General features: G+C 41.8%; 1 protein-coding gene across 1 annotated transcript in view; it reads right to left on the reverse strand.

Moving 5' to 3' along the window:
- Nucleotides 1–17,362, reverse strand: part of KLHL14 (kelch like family member 14) — a 69,397-nt gene that overhangs the window by 38,725 nt on the left and 13,310 nt on the right. The window contains exon 2 of the mRNA XM_075706190.1: nucleotides 14,592–14,713. Within this exon, the coding sequence (XP_075562305.1) occupies nucleotides 14,592–14,713 (122 nt within the window). The remainder of the gene's footprint in view (nucleotides 1–14,591; nucleotides 14,714–17,362) is intronic.

The raw sequence follows: 17,362 nt of genomic DNA on the forward strand, positions 1-17,362 counted from the left end.
AGCTTTAACCAGATCAGGTTGCTCAGAGCCCTGTCCAACCTGACCTTGAATGTTTCCGGGGATGGGGCCTCCACCACCTCTCTGGGCAACCTGTTCCAGTGCTTCACCACCCTCATCATAAAAAATTTCTTCCTTATATCCAGTCTGAATTTAAATCCATTATTCCTTGTCCTGTCACAACAGGCCTTGCTAAAAAGATTGTCCCCATCCTTCCTGTAGGCCCCCTTTAAGTACTGAAAGGTTGCAATAAGGTCTCCTTGGAGCCTTCTCTTCTCCAGACTGCACAACCCCAACTCTCTCAGCCTGGCCTCATAGGAGCGGTGCTTCAGCCTTCGGATCATTTTTGTGGCCCTCCTGTGGACCCGCTCCAACAGGTCCATGTCCTTCTTGTGCTGAGGACTCCAGAGCTGGATGCAGTACTCCAGGTGGGGTCTCAATAATAGCCCAGACTCTCCTTTGCTTGTATTTTTTTCCTGTGACACTTGCATGACATTTTTGCACTAGCCTGTGGAGCCCTCCCATGACCAATTCCAGTTGCAGACCCACGAGGCAGCTCTAGCATCTGCCCTCCTTGTCCAACTACGCAACCCCCAATGAACTCAACCAACCAAAACCAGCCACTCCTTCACTCTTCCTGCACCCTCCACGGGGTTACTCATGCTCAGCATTGGCGTGCAGTCGTTAGTCTTCCAGTACTTTGGTGCTACCTCTACAGCTTTGCTTCTGCAACGAGGAGGAGACTTTCCACCCCTGGCCATGCACCCGTGGACAGCTCCAGCACCCCGCTGTTACGTAACCCCCACAGCACCCCGCAAAGCCTCTGAGCATCAGGGGAAATGCAGAGCTCTGAAGAACACTATTTGCATACTGCAAAAAGGTAAGTAGTGACTTCAGAAGCAGAGGCAAATAACCATGGTATTGTGCGGTTAAATGGCCAGCCCTGGAAGCATTTTTTTTGTGAAAATCAATAGAAGGTGATAGATCAATAGAAGTTTTCTGTATAAAAACATTTTCTCCTGAAACAGCAAGTTTAGCATTATTCAAACAAATTATTCTATTATTTAAAGATGTATCTTCATTCCTGTTGAACACTACAGTTTTGTGCCATGTAAAGCCAGAGGACTTTTCTCTAAGGAATCAGTTCTTTTCTCTGTGGACAATGAATTATTTTCCAATACTGAAAGTTTCAAATGAAAGCCCTCAAGTAGCAGCACCAGCACTGTTTTACCTGGGGGGAAACCCCTTTCCACAGCAGCCCTGCCTCTCTGAGAGGAGGCTAGGCTGTTAAAATCAAGCAGCTGGGGTGAAGCCAAATCATGGCTTCAAGAAAAGGGTCGCTATGTCAGGGCTTTATTGCTGTTGTAAATCTTTGCAGTTAAGAAAAAATCAAACTTCTGAGCGCTGAAATGATAATTTCTTGGAGCTGCTCTGGAGGCAGTCTGAGAGCTGACAGGAGGACAGTGGCTCCAACCTTACCAGGTGAAATGTGCCCCAGTGCAGAAATCTCCTGAAACGCCCCACACGTTAACATGACTTAAGTTGGAGGCTTGAGCACTGTACAAACCATTACATGGGGCACCTCTGCCCTGGACGTATCTTTCTTTCCTGGAGCTGAAGTTAATGGGAGCCAGTAAATGCCCAGCTGATTCCAGCAGTTGTGATTCTGCTGAATAAAACAAAGTTTAAATGAGCTTGTGCAGACATTAGTGGTAATGCAGCTGGGAGACAAGGACTGCACGGGGACTAGCCAGAAGGCTGGGATTTGGACACCACAGATCGTCCAGCTCTGTGCTACTGCCTGCCACAGTGCTTAAAATAATTACAGTACTCTGGAGAGAGTATATAGATAAACTCTGTCCTATGTTAATGCACCGTCATATAGAGTTGTTTACAGGCAGTACTTAGTAAAGTACTTAAGCATGTATTTAAACACACTGCTGAACATCAGTGTGATTAATGCTTTGCTGAATTAGAGATATGATATGAATACATTTTTCTGCTGTTGTAATTTTTCATTATATACACTTATAAGCTGGTCATAAGGATTTTCTTCCAGTTTTGCATCCAGCAAATGAGTTTAATTTCGGAGTCAAATTCTGCCTTAATTATGCCTGCCCATTGCCTTTCATGTGCAGGAGGGCAGAAGACTGCTCCATGACCTTTAATTGGACTTCTTTTTTGTTAGTATTTAATGATTCATCTAGGAAAAAAAAATCTGGTTCTTTCTCATCTGGCAGCTCTGACATTCTTTTCATGTCATTTCAATCAGAAAAGTGTCTTTCATATATGGTATATATGTTTCTTAAGGCTGTGCACAGACAGCAGCTCTAATTCTTGACCAGCAAGCAAGCAGCTGACGGTGAGCACAGATCGGAGCCATACACTCTTGTTCTTCTGTGTGTAAAACTGGGGGGGAGGGACGGGAAGAGAAGAAATGTGACTCTTGCATCACTTATCATGGTAATTCTATTTAAATCTATTTTAATTATTTCTAATAACATAATTTTCCAAGCCTCCCCACCTGAAAGTGATGCAAGTGCATCTCTCTCACTTTTTCCTTTCCTGCTTAACCCAGGGAGGAGTGTTACCATCTCAGAGTTTCAAGTTTTGGAGTCAACCCTTTTTTTCTATTTTTTTTCTTTTTTTTAAATAATCAGAACTCAAAGCATTGGCCTACCCATATACATAAAGATGCTGGTTATTGTCATCACGGCAAAATAGTCACTCCACTCGCATCTATTTAGTTTTTACTCACAAGGAAACAAGCACGATTTAATAGTTGTAGCTGTAGTCGTCTCAGAGTTGAAGACTTTTTTTCCCCCTAAATTAAAGCTAAATAGTGTGCATTAAATACATTATCTACTTGTAACAAAATGGGAAATTTTAAAATGATTCAGTCACAGATAATTTGTTACTGAAAACGACAGGCTCACATCAGCCACTGGAAGCTCTGGGTGTTTGCTGAGCTCAGTGAGCATCTGGGTAGGCTTACCCGGGTTCATGGATAACAGACGTTCACATGGTGGAAAAGATCCCAATTCCTTTTTGCTGTCCCTCTCACCAGCTCCCAAGAAGCCTGAGTGGGGGCTTCTCATGCCAAACAGCCAGGGTGCCGGGCTCGGTCCCACGCCTCAGCCCTCACGTGCAGTTCACACGGATGCAGGTTAGCTCAGGGCACCTCAGCTGGAAACCAGCCACCCCCTCCATGCCAGAAATACAGCCTGGCTTATTTCACACACGGCTCCCTGGAGGCGCTATGGATAAGACCACCCCATTTGGGCCCCTCAGTACAAGAAAGACATAGAGGTTCTGGAGCATGTCCAGAGAAGGGCAACAAGGCTGGTGAAGGGTCTGGAGCACAGGCCTTATGAGGAGCAGCTGAGGGAACTGGGGTTGTTTAGTCTGGAGAAGAGGAGGCTGAGGGGAGACCTTATCGCTCTCTACAACTACCTGAAAGGAGGTTGTAGTGAGGTGGGTGTTGGTCTCTTCTCCCAAGTAGATAGCGATAGGACAAGAGGAAATGGCCTCAACTGTGTCAGGGGAGGTTTAGATTGGATATTAGTTAAATATCTCTTCACGAAAAGAGTGGTCAAGCATTGGAACAGGCTGCCCAGAGAGGTGGTGGAGTCACCATCCCTGAAGGTGTTCAAAAAACGGGTAGATGTGGCACTTCGGGACATGGTTTAGTGGGCATGGTGGTGTTGGGTTGGTGGTTGGACTGATGATCTTAGAGACCCTTTCCAACCTTAATGATTCCTAGTTTTTACTTTCATTAAAAAATAATCCAGCTACCAAGCCAGGAAACGTAGTATCAATTATTCCTCTCTCCTTAATTGGTTTAGTGGTGGACTTGGTAGTGTTAGGTTAATGGTTGGACTGGATGATCTTAAAGGTCTTTTCCAATCTAAACGATTCTATAATTCTATGTTGGGCTTTTGCCACTCGCCCCAGTCTACCAACACCACCTGCTTAGGCCTTGCACCCTCAAACATTCTTGTGACATGACTTACTGCGTTTGACACCCTGCCTTGGTGTCCTGGCATAAAGAGACTGCTCTGGGAGACTGTGACAGCACCTCCCATCCCTTCATGCACGTTAACGGCAGGTAATGCACAAGAGCAGTAGGAGTCTTACGGCAGCACTGGAGGAGACCCGGGTGGAGGACCCGGCATCCTGCACCACGTGCAGAGGGTGGGCGTGAGCCCCCCAGCAGCAGGGCTGCAAGCTGAGCAGGGAGCTCCCGGTCCCTAGACAAGGCGCCCATGAAGCCAGCACAGTGATTCCCCAGGACAGCTCTCGGGGGGCTCACAGTCACCCATTTTTTCTACCCCTGGGGGTGATCTATTCACAAGCAGAGGGGGCACAGTCATGGGGCAAGGGAGGGTAGCTCGTACTACAGCTGCCTTTGTAGCTCCTGCCCGGCAAATACTAGAGGACATCACTTGTCTAGACTGATGGGAAGGCATATGTTAAAGCAATGAATTCATTTGCCCTAAAAGATTGAGGCCAGGCCAGGATTTGTACCTTTCCTAGTGCTCAGTCTAATCTTAAGCACTGGGATTTCCACCATTTCCCATGGGAGATTATTCCACAACCTAATAGATCTCAATGTCAGGAAGTTTTTTCCTGATATTCAGCCATAATTCATATCCATGAATTATGAGCTACTGTCGACATCACACCCATTGAGGCATTCCTAGAGCCTGCTTCATTTAAAATTATATGCTCTAGTTATGCAGGGTTTCTGTGTACTAGGGCAAAATGCTTTTTCTGCAGGTTAATTCATTACTATTCAATTTGTTAACACTTTTTTTCTCGGTGTGAACAGTCATTCTGCAGTTGCATACCCTATAGTAGCACAATCCCCATTTGGGAGTAGAATCACAATATATAAATACGACAAAACAACATACCAAAAACCATCCCCATAAAGACGTATTAGTCTGTTCCTGCAGATACTTACTCCAGCATTCAGTTAAATGAAAGCAGTAGCTCATACAACACCTGGTATGAGACAGAAAGCTTAGGAAAAAACCCTCTCAAGTCTGTAATAGATTTTATTTCTGTCTTAAGCAGAGGGAAAGTACAGGAGTAGGGAGGCGGGCAGGGAAGGGGGAAGGGATGGGGAAAGAAATGGAGAAAGGAACTTAATCAAGCTGTGAGAAAATAGAGGAAAATCGAAAAGAGAACGACTTCCTACAATGAGCCACCACAACACAATAAGGACATACAATAGCAGATAAAGTTGAGGATGCAAAATGTGCACCTCTTGCCATTAATAGCACTTACAAAACTGAGAAAGTTAAGGCAGGCTTCTGAAATCTGTATTGCAAATAATTGTGTACAAAACACTTCTTGGAAGGAAATTGCCTTTTGTTTTAGGAACATTTGAGAGGAGAAAATTTATAAACCATGTATCAATTTCTCAACAAAGTCTGAGGATTTCTATGAGAATTTTTTATGATTACATTTTGCCTAGCTAGCAGTGCTTTGCCATCCTGTTTGCAACCCATTTGTACATAAATAAAATGTGACATTAAATACTGAAAAAAGGGAATGCTTTCTAAAGTAAGCAACTAGAAACACACCAGAGTTCATTTTCATCTCCATACATGCTTAGCTCCCATTAATGCTACATAAATCCCAGAGCAACTAGATAAGAACAAACACGTAAATTTTACCTGAAATCATCTAAGAAACAGAAAGCCATGTTTCCAGCAAGCACAAAATTCACACAATGCCACACAATTTTACGTGGAAGTTATTCTAGATGGCTGATTTTTCAGAGACAGTGGCCAAATAGTATTAAGGGACCTACAGAAACAGATCTGGTGAGAACATTTTTGACACTATTTCCTTTCACTAGAAATTATGTGACTTTACTGAAATCTGTATCTAGCCAGGTGAGACACTTGCTTTGGACAGAAGACAGGACAACGCAGCTCCCAGTTCCTACCGCATCAGGATATGTGTGTTCATAGCAGACGCACGATGCCCATAGGCTGAGATGGTTCAGAATGTTGCAAATCCTCTGCTCTGTTGCTCACCTGGGTTTACTGGTGAAGTCATAACAACTTTTTATTTGTATATACGCAATTTCTGGTTTGTAGTTAGCTTTGCAAAGCTGGACAAAACTTTCTTTGGTGGGGATGTTAAATACCCATTGGGATGTACATGAGGGATTCATAAGTTAAAAAACTGTTCTCTGGCTTGAGCAAAGCAGGGACTCAAACCTCAGCTGTCTGCCTCTTCCCCACCCCACAAGAGCTGTTGAGATGAGAAGGGATGTTCTGATATAAGACTGGTTTTGAAAAAAACATTGGAAGCTATTGGTTTTCATTTCACCTTGGAACAAAGCTGTAGAAGTTGCTGCAAAATGGAACAGTCATCCTCAAGCCATCTGTAAAGATGTGTAACTCAAGTTGAAAGATGAGGTAGAAAAAGGTAAGTTCTGTGATCCAGGAGGAAGGCTTTGAGTCAAAGGTTTTGATGTACTTGTAAGGATATGGCAGTGAACGGCATCTCCAGGAACCAGCAGCTTTCTTTGTAAGACGTCTCCACAGAAGCCTGACATCAGCATCTGCTGTGGAAACAGCACAGATCATCTGACAACTCACCGGTCTTACACCTGCTGCCTTCTTACTTGGGGCCACCTACGGCTCAGCTCTGCACTGTCTCGGTCCCCTGCCTAAGGGTGTCTTGGAACTGGGCTGTGCCTTGTTCTCTTGTCCCACTCAGGTTTTCAACCACAAACAGTCCTGGCTGAGCAGAGGCAGGGAACAGAACGTTTGGGTAATGCTTCTGGACTCTACCTGAAAGTGACTGTTTGCCGGCAGTTTCTGAGGATGAAGGTGAGTAGATTCAGGCATCTTTGTATATGTGGAAGAAAATTAACAGCTTGGTTTCCAGAGAGGTGGGTGTTCACAAGTCCATAACAAAGGGCAGAAAGTAGCCAAGAGAAGCTGAAAGACTATTGAGGGCTTTAGCACAAACAGACTGAATGCAGTGATTAAGACTGGCCATTTGAAAGACACAGCATAGCAAGATATAAAGGGACTGGGAATACAGGAAGAGAAAGCTACTCAGAATCTACAATACATCACACTTACAAATAAAAGGGGAATATGCAGATAAGCAGAAAGTCTCAACTGAAATGATTAAAAAAAAAAAAAGTGAATAGTTTACTTACACTAGCCCTTCATTCTCTGAGGTGAAGTGAACAGGTTGCTTGGTCAAGCCAGGAACAGAGTACAGAGGTTATCACAAAAGTTACACAGTCAAGTAACACCTGTGTAAAAGCAGAAGCTAACAACATTGTAATCAAAAAGAAAAATGCACAGAAAGAGAGCTGACATTTCTTGAAAGTTATCTCAAATGGCAGTGCAGAAGAAAACAATATTTAAGGCACAAATACAGCATTCGTTGTGAGAACATGCTACATTTTCACTCATTCTTAGAGCTCTGTCTTGCTCTTAGATACACAGGCGTGCACCATTAATGGCACTTGCATGGTTGAATTCCCATGCATCATCCTCAGAATGGGAGTTGTGGCTAACCTCTAGTATGTCACATATAAAAAAATACTCTTCACTATATTTTTGCTTCTCACTTCTATATTCTCACTTCCCTGCATGAGTAAAGCATGTAGTTTATTGGCAATGTGTCTGACCACATTGAATAAATCTCCTAAATCCAGGCTTAAAGTTGGATAGTCATACTGATCAGTCAACATTTCTGTGTATGAATCTCTCTTCTTTTGTGACTGTATTTTCCTGGTTTTGAACCTTTTAAAAGGGACTAAATACATGAATGGAAAATACAGATGGAATTCATGTTTAAAATTAGCTTTTCAAGCAATCAGTGTGTTTATTTAAGAAGGATATGTATGAGCATTTGCATATGTATACATGTACTTGTACAACTTCTACATACATCTACCACATTTATTAGATCTGTCTAGTGGATAATATTGAGACTTCTGCCTTAGCAATATGCTAATGCTTGTTCAAGCTTTTCAATGCAGTGCTGAAACCATCCTCGACACAGCACTGAAGCAGTAGCTGCACCATCCCTGACTGCTGGATAAATGGAGTAAGAGAGATGAAATCTATCAGGGCTGCCAAGAAGTGTTCATCAAGACATATTTTTGATTAACGTAATGTGCACTATTCTCACAAGTGACAAAAAAATGGGGAAGAAATTATAATTGGCATATGTCAAGAGATTTAACCTGTCCATCTGACTCAACTCGCTTTTTGCAAACACCACGTCTTTTATTCAGTTACCAACTGATTGGGGGTAAATTGAAGGAGGAAACTTTTGCTTCAAACGCACTATCATTCTTCTAAAAAGTAAAACTCTACAGTGGATGAATTTACTTACTTAAAAGACATAACATTTCCAAAGGAACAATATGTGCTAGGCATCTAATGGTACTTAAACTGACATTCATGCCTTTGAAAATTTCTCCCAAGAACCTCTGATGTGAGCACATAAATCATACTGTCTGTCTTGTAAGTAACCAACTTGGAAAAGAGAAAACTCCAACACATGAAGGACCGAGAAACTCTTAGTGACTCCAAAGCCATTTCAGAAAAACAGAGGAACAGGACTTTTGTTATTAATTTGCCCAGGAAGGACAAAGTATCATCTGTATAGGAAAGGCTGACACAACTGAGCGTCACAGCATTACCAAAGAAAACAGAAGAGAAAGAAATGCAACCTATTGCAGCAGAAACGATGTAGGCTGGGGAGTGGAGTGACCCAGGTTCTCTGATGCTGACTATAATATGAAGCAAACCATTCTACCTTCCTTTTACTTGACTCCCCTGTGAGTAAAATGCATAAATAATGATGCTGAAAGGGTTTCTAGAACCACCAGTATGCCTAAGAGCTGGCTGACACTCAAAATTTTGTGTTGTTACTGAAGATGGAAGACTGCTGTACAGGAGGCCGTACTGTCACAGAACATATTCAAGGGAAATTTAAAAAAGTCAAAGTGACAGAAATGAAAAGAGATTGTATTCAGACCAGACTACCTGCAGTGGAGACTGCCTCATGTGAAAATGAAAGCACAGCCAACCTGGGGAAGGAAGGAGAAGGCGGACTGCCTTTATCAGAGCATCGAGGATGAAAAGGTTACCGGCTGCTTGGTATGATCAGCAAGTCAGAGGAAGACAAATAAATGACAACTCCTTGATATTGTGTGATTGCTGCTGGCATGAAGGAGAGAGACGGAGAAGGAAACTGAAGTGCTTGATTGGTTGTTTGTCCTTACACATGGACCAAACACAGCAGATGTAAATATACCTAGCAAAGGGCAGGAAGGTCAAGATTAACTAAAATAAGACTAAGGGATAAAGGGATAACTAGGAAAAGAAGTAACCAGAAATGGGGCACTGGTCATCCTGACTAAACTCTCCAGTCTGGTGACCTTCTGGACATTTCCCTGCCTTTCTTATCCAAATATATCATCTGTATTATATTTTTCATTGGACAATGAGATTGGCTTTCACATGGAATTGAAATCCAAACCTAGTGCAATACCTAAGCATAAATGCATTATTGCCCATACATTTATTTCCCACTATTTTGATGCTCATTGAATCCTCTCTGTGGTTTACGCAGATGGTATGGTTAGCTAGGGAGGTTAAGGAATGTTACAATTAGCATCTTACTGAAAAACAAAGTACCGATATGAAAGAAAGATCTGCTGCAGCTGCAGCTTCACATGGATGGAACGTGCCATGTAAGAGTTCAGTAACATTTCCAATATTTTACCCTTTTGTGCTTCAGAGAAAAAGGAATTTTGCATTGAAAGGAGGATTCACTGTATACCTAGAAATCTGTAAGACACAATTTCTCCCCTGCTCATCACTTCTAACCAGACAGATGGATACATTGCTATGGAAAAAATAAATAAAAAAAAAACTAAAACAATGACTGCATCATTTTTATTTATTTCTTGCATTCTCTGTTCACGTAGCAAGAAATTTAATTCCAGTTGGATCAGTCTCTTGTGATATTTTTTTCTTTCATTTAATATATTTTTTAAATGCTTAGAGGCATTGTGACAGAAAAGCATGTATTTTTTGCCCTGGTTTATACCCATCATCCTTACCATTACAAGAAGACAAAAGCATTAAAGTAAAATTAATCATGTCAAAAGATTTTAGCAAAAAACAAGGGAGACCATGCATAAAGCATCGCTTTGTCTAGTGTGAAGTCACGCTCTGATTAAAAACATATAATGAAAGTGAAAGTAATACATCATTGCCTTAGCAGTAGGGTTTTTGGGAGAGCTATGCAATTCTGAACACAAAAAATCTTTGTAGGCTCTGGATTTTGAAACTTGCAATTATTGCAGAATAATTCTAACAAACAAAACATTGTTTCACTTCCTTAAAGTTTAATTAATCTTAAACATTGCAGTTAAAACAAACAACCAAAGAAGTTCTAGGATTAAACAAGGACTCCTGGCAAGACCATAGCTGGTAATTAAAACCGAAGCAGCAGTGGCTGGTTCTGAGCAGTGAGGCATGAGGTGGTGACACAGAGATCCCCCCCGCTGCCCCACATCCAGCAAGTAGTTATGAGGACTGTGAAATATCATGGCACAATTGAACCCCATTAACAGAGCAGAACTTTTGCTGTTACTAAGGACTGTCAAACACCCATCAGCCGTTTAATTTGTGTCACTGGCAGTGGCAGCCTGTTGCTGCCACGTGACATAGGTAGCACCCAGTTAAAAAACGAACTGGTGTTCGTGCACACGTAGGCAAGCCTGAAAAGAAACCACGCAGTGAAGATCTGTTCACTGTGCTTTGCCATACAGTCTATAAAAGCCTCAACTTTGCTCAGGCACAACTGTGCAATAAGTAGTGTTTCAAATTAAACAGCAACGTGCACATTATGAATCTCAGATTAAGGTTGTGTGCACATCAAGTAAAATTAGGTGGCAGAAAATGTTTGTAAAATGCCGCTTAATTTCCCCCTTTTTTTCCTCTTTATTCTGTCTCTATTCTTTGTTGCCAACATAGAAAAAATAACTCTCTCAGAAATATGAGACAGGAAAAATACACAGTAATACTAGACTGTGAAAAATCTACCGATCCCTTGAGCCATAGCATTCTTGCCTATAGATGATGACATTAAAAAATTGGAAATGGGTGCATGCTTCCCCTCCTCTTCTGGATCTATGAACAAGGCAAGTTGTTTTCCTGATACCTTTAGAATTACTCCCATTAGTACTGATGCATTTGGTGCTTTGGCTAGCCAGGCAGAGAGAGGTGGGCAGTATCCCCTGCCAATAGATCTAGTCTTGTCGCGGGAACAAAATGAGATTGCTACTCTGCTGAGCTGTCATACTCGATAGCTTGTGCTGTTCCACCTGCAACTGTCTTCATAGCTCCAACTGCAGCGCCACGGCTTACATGGAGTCAGTAGTTTCTGATGGTTGATCTTCTCTTGTTCCTTATGCATCACACAAGGCAGGACACAGAGCTCTAGGCAACTGAGTGGTTGCAACAGCCACTCCCCACGCTGAGACAGAAAAAGGCAACAGGCAAACAGCTCCCTCTCAAACGGGTTTGCAGGCCCTGCTGAGTAACTCTTGGGGCTCCTCTCAGTGCAGGGTGACAAGAGGAGGTTCAGTCTCCTCTCATCCATCTCCTCCTCAACATCCCTGCCACTGCAGCCAGGACTAAGTGTTTGCAAGCTTCTTTCCCACCTTCCCCACCCCCAAAGGCCACTGGCACAGCAAGCAGAAAATGAGTAATGTAGATGGGTTTGGAGGAGGGAAAGGGGAATTTCTCTGCACATTTACATTGGAACAGTAAGCCTCTAAGTGCAAAGCCTGGCTTTTTGTTGGTGCGTGGGGAAGTCTACTGGAGGGCAGAAGGTTAAAGAAAAGACTTTGTAAATGGTTGCTAGTACAGGAAGAAATCAATTATACCTAAGGCGATAGTAAGATAGAACACCCTAAAATACCAGGCTACAAGGACTAAGATTCTGCCCATCACAGAACCTTATGAGCAGGACATGGCTTTTGCTCTGTTCACTAGGGAGCAAACTCCTCGTTTGCACCGATGAGTTGGGGGTGAACTGCAACCTCAGGACTGACAATACTGTCTAAACAAGTGAAAAAGAAAAAAAAATCTTCCTCCTTCACTGCTGATTGTACATCTCTGATAAGAATAAACCTAACAATTATTTTCCAAAACTGTGGACTGGGAGAGAGGTAATAGGGTAAAGGAACGAAATGAATGTACTTCTTCCGAAATTGCAAAAAGTACATGAAAAATAAAGATAGAACAATGTCCTTAAATTCCCACACACCATAAATATCATAGTATGTTGATACAACACCATGACTGCACTGAACTACCACCATGTTATAATGTGATTTGTTTGTAATCTTCCCTAAAACTGCTCAGTCACAGTTCTTCAAGCCCTGTGCTCCTATGCTGTATAGTCCTTCAATGTTTTATGGAAAGGACAGGACAAAAGTTCTACTCCAACTTGCCTCCACTTCCCATCCTCTCTTACATTAAGTTAAAAAGTAAAGCAGGAGATACCTGAAACTCTTTTTTCAAGTCTGTTTTTTTTTTAAAATAGTTATTGCTATCATTTGGTGAGTAGTAATAATATTTTCTAAGAAATCATGCTCATTAACTTTAGTTTTTTTCAGTGCAAAAAGACATCCTTGAACAGTAGTCCAAGCCAAGAAGGCATCTTTTTCTAGCAGTTTTTGTAAGAACAGGATTACTCAGGTCAGTAGAGGGCTGTGTATTTGACAGCCGACACAGAAACAGATCTGGGGACCTTCAAGTCTTCCAGTGCTGAGCACCAAGTGCTTGAACATGAGCTAGCTAGGACTAACAGATGCACAGAAGGTTACATGCATTAACCAGAATGAAAAGAGAATTTTTGTTTACTACTTGTTAGAGATAACACAGAAAAGACTACATTCTTTTGATAAAATTACACAAAATTATTCAGAAACACCTCTCAACACCACCATAGATGGTGGTGTTATTCAAATACCAGTGATGGATTTTTAACCAGAGCATTTAGGTATTGTGCCTCTGGGTGCAGTTTCCCATAGTCTTGGAGACAGCATCACAATGTAAGTAACCAAGAACTGAATAAATTTCATTCTTACAAAATCTGACACATCTACAGATAGGTAAGATTCAGAATAATTTTTTTTCCTTTAATTCAGTTCAGATCTTGAAGGAAGAGATCCATTTCTCCTGCCTATCCTGGTAAGCCACTGGATTAGACACACCAAATTCAAAACAGCTGAACACTTGTGTCTTACGTAATATCATTGATTTTTCACTGACTTACCGTCTTCAGAATTTTCTCAGAAGTAGCATACAGAAGTATCGTATCTCATTATTCTGAAACATGTGAAGCATAGGATGTTCCCTAGTACAGATGCTGTAGACTTTTCTAATGTACATTCATACAACCTTTTGTAATTGCCATTCTTACACAGCACCCTCAACTTTTAGTCCAGGGCATCTATACCTAAGCAGTCCTTATGCTGCAGCACTTTGAGAAAGGCTCCTAAATTTTCCATGGGAGAAAGCAATTTGCAAAGGCATCATTTCAAATCGTGCATCATAGCAGTCTTTTTAATTATTTTTCATCCTAACCTGTGCATATAATATTAATGTGGACGTATCCCATTAAAGGGCTTTTGGATGAAGAAGAGAATTCTGTAAAATGTATTTTACTGGGGAAAAAAGCAGGTCTATTAGGAAATCCAGGTTTTACCAGTTGTCCAGTTTTAGAAGTATGGCTTTGATTTATGGATCAAAATTGCTCATTTATTATTTTATCTATACTGCTTTGGGCAATTTTGACAGTTAAAATTTAGTTTTATTGACCAATGCAGCCAGTTTAGCCACAAGGGGACTAATGCACACACAGCCTGCTGCACTCAAGAAGCTATGATTTGATTCCATGACCAAGTCAGACTGGGAATCGCAACCAACATAACAATAAGTTCCAAATCTCGATGCTCGAGGCAAAATACTTACTCTAAAACACAATCAACCTTTAAAAGAAGGTGGGAAAGAATTTTGTGATACGAGCCTCTGTGCACTGTTTATTGTAGCTGATATATTCCACCAATGCTTCTGTCAGCATTTAATGATTGTGGACAACAGATAAAGCTGGAAGAAGGAAATGAAAATGCAAAAGAGAATCAAAGGTGTACTTTAGTACTATGGCTTACCAGGGATCTGACTCTGAGAAAACTGTCTTGAACATTGCCTTTTTTTTTTTCCCCTAAACCACATTTTATTCATATGTACATAAATATGCAAGTATTACATGTTGCAGTATGAAAGACTTATAAGTTTACTTAAAAAACTTACTGGAATGATTTTAAGCCAATGTTAATTTAGGCCTATCCTATTATAAAATTAGCATCTTCTGCAATCTCAATTTATTGCTCCATTGTGAAGCCCCCTGTGATACATAAACAAACCTCTGAAGAGAAACAAATCAATAAAGTGTCTAATTTGATTAACCATGTTTTTAAATTCATCAAGACAACTGTACAAAAATAAACCACTTACTTGTCAGTATTTTCCACGTCTTCTTTTCATCATCATAATACTGAACCAAATTGCTGGGTAGCCGGTCAGGTCCGGGAGGCAATCCTCCAACCAATAACAGCATTTTCTTATTGGAACGAATTCTTCACCCAAAACAAGAGGAAAGATGAACAACCACATTACTGAGGAGTATTCTTAGTGGCAACAAAATCATAACCATCAAAAGAATGTTCACTGCTTGCAGTTTTCCATTTCATTTTTTGTGTTTCTTTCCCCAATCATGTCTCAACAATTTTTTGAACCAAGCAGAAAAATGATCAGAAAAGCTGCATATCGCTCTACTCATGGAATAATAAGCTTCCTTTATGCAATTTGTTAGAGGTTCATTCTAGAACGACCTTTTTCTTATATTATCCCTTTAAATCATCACTCTTTACAGCTGAATACACATGAAATGCTCTGGAGTTGTACTAAGGTTAAGCATTAAAGTTGCATGTCAAAAATCGTATTAGTCAAAATCATTATTATAAGCCATTCTACACTCAAAGAACCTTGAAAAAATTAAGGTTATGCAGAGAGTTTGTGAGCCAACTCTTTAATCACACACTGAACTTCAGATATATAGTTTAGTACAATTAGCAGCACTGGGCTAATGGTTATGGGTTAAATGCTACTTACAAGCACTTTTGTTTGTTTAATCCAGACTCTTGCTTTCACTCTCCCCGCCAGCTCCCCCCCTTCTCTTTGCTCTCCCCCTGTGCACCACTGGCTATAGCAACACCAATTGGTAAAAATGAGACTGTGATGTTGTTGTGAGCCTCCCCAGAGTGGAGCCCTGCCAGTGCTTGCCACTGATCCAGCGGCATGAACCTGCTCAACTGTGCAAAGTCACTCTAATTCCCTCCCTCTGTTTTTCTACCTTCTCCCCCAGGGGGCAACCACTGAAAGGAGTGACTACCCACCCATCAAGAGCTGGCAATTCGCTGCTATTAACCGTGACCGTGATTCCCAATCTGCCTGGCAGTTCTTAAGAACAGGACTGCAATGTCTCATATGCAGTAAAAGCGGTTATCTGCACCCTGGCCTCCAACGCTCCACCTGATGAATGCACGATTTCTTTGCAACATTAAGGGATTTAGCACAATTGTAAGTGAAAAGGGGAGGGGAGGCCCAGACCCCCAGATGAGCCCTGATGCTTTAATAGTCACTTCGCATATAATTGAACTTTCATCAGTTACACGAAGCTTGGGTGTGATAACGCTGAAAGAAAGGTCTACGCTCAAAATGTTCCCGTGAAGTAGGAAGGTGACGTAGCCTGGAAAAAATGCATTGAGACGAACGAATGCGCAGGGGGACCATGCATTTGATGGAAAGCACCCTTGCCCAACACCAACATTTTTCCAAGCATGACAACATCACTGTAGCAATGTGTGTGTCAGTCTGCAGCAAACGCTCCTGGCCAAGAAAGGTACAGAATGCCGCGAACCAAAGCCCACCACCACAACTGCACGCCGCGGGGTAAAACCACCGGTAGTGGGTGCTTTGTCACCGAGACACACCAGTGGCTTAGCTCCGACTACTACCTAGAGAGTGTTGGGGACCCAGCAATTTACATTTGTACCAGGATTGCATCCTCTCTTCAGAAGACTGGGCAAAATGGACTAGGTTGTGCTGTAGACACGCACTACCCACAAGGAACCTCCTTGAGGAAGGGAGCAAGCTGCTGAAGGCTCGCTTCACACGATGCTTAGGAACAAAACCTTTCAAATGGCTAACCAAAAAACAGCTACAGACTGCAGATGCATCTATCACAAGGATGGCCAGGGAATTATCTGGCAGATGGCCTTGTTTGTTTTTAAATGGATTTAGGGCTCAGGGAAGGTCCTGAATTGACAGCAGAGGAAATGAAACCCTCACTGCAGGGGCCGGAGTTACACCGCGGGGGCAGTGACACTGCAATATTCTCCCTTGCTGTCCTACCCCCCTGCTTCGCTCCCAACTTGGGGGGAGCCCCTGCGGTCCTTCAGTCTTTCTGACAAGCCAGCTTTTGACCTCTGCACTGAACCTGCTACGTACTGTCAAATGATGACTGTTACCTGCCCACCAGACTGTATCTACGTAGGATATCAGGAACCATCTCATGATCACTGTCGGCACCGACTCCACTCAGTGAAACCAAGCTCTCGGGAAAGCTTTCATAAGCATTGCCAGTGTCTTGAAATGTTCAATGTCCCCGATAAAGTTTTTAATGAGAGAACATTTGATAAAAACGATGCAACACAGGAGTATGATAAACTATTTTTGGTATGAGTTAGGGATGACTGCACACGTAACAAGTGGCAGAGCAAACCAGAGCCATAAGTCAGTTATGCATGGCCATCCCTAACGATAGAGAATAAATTGTTTATTCCAACCCTCTTGTGTTGTATGTTATATCACAATCAACTCCCCGTGTATTGTAAAATTCAGAATGCCCTTGCAAGGTTTACTTGATAAAAGAGTTTATTTTGATTTTCATCTTTCATCTGTAAAACTCCCTTCCAACTCCAAAGCACTGTGAAAAACCAATGAATGGCCAAGGCTCAATAGTTAAGGTGAAGAATGAAATGTCAGATGTAACTCTGAGTTTCCAGACTTTGGCAGCTGCAACTATCCTTAACATTACTTTTTCAGCTAAGCAATCTGAGAAGCTACTGTTTCTTGAGAAGGAACAGCACTGCTATATGGGAATGTTTAAAAAATATTTAGTATTTTCACATGTTTAAAATGGGAATTAGCATGAACAGAAACCC

Source organism: Pelecanus crispus, chromosome 2 (genome assembly GCF_030463565.1).
Source record: "Pelecanus crispus isolate bPelCri1 chromosome 2, bPelCri1.pri, whole genome shotgun sequence".
Taxonomy (NCBI): domain Eukaryota; kingdom Metazoa; phylum Chordata; class Aves; order Pelecaniformes; family Pelecanidae; genus Pelecanus; species Pelecanus crispus.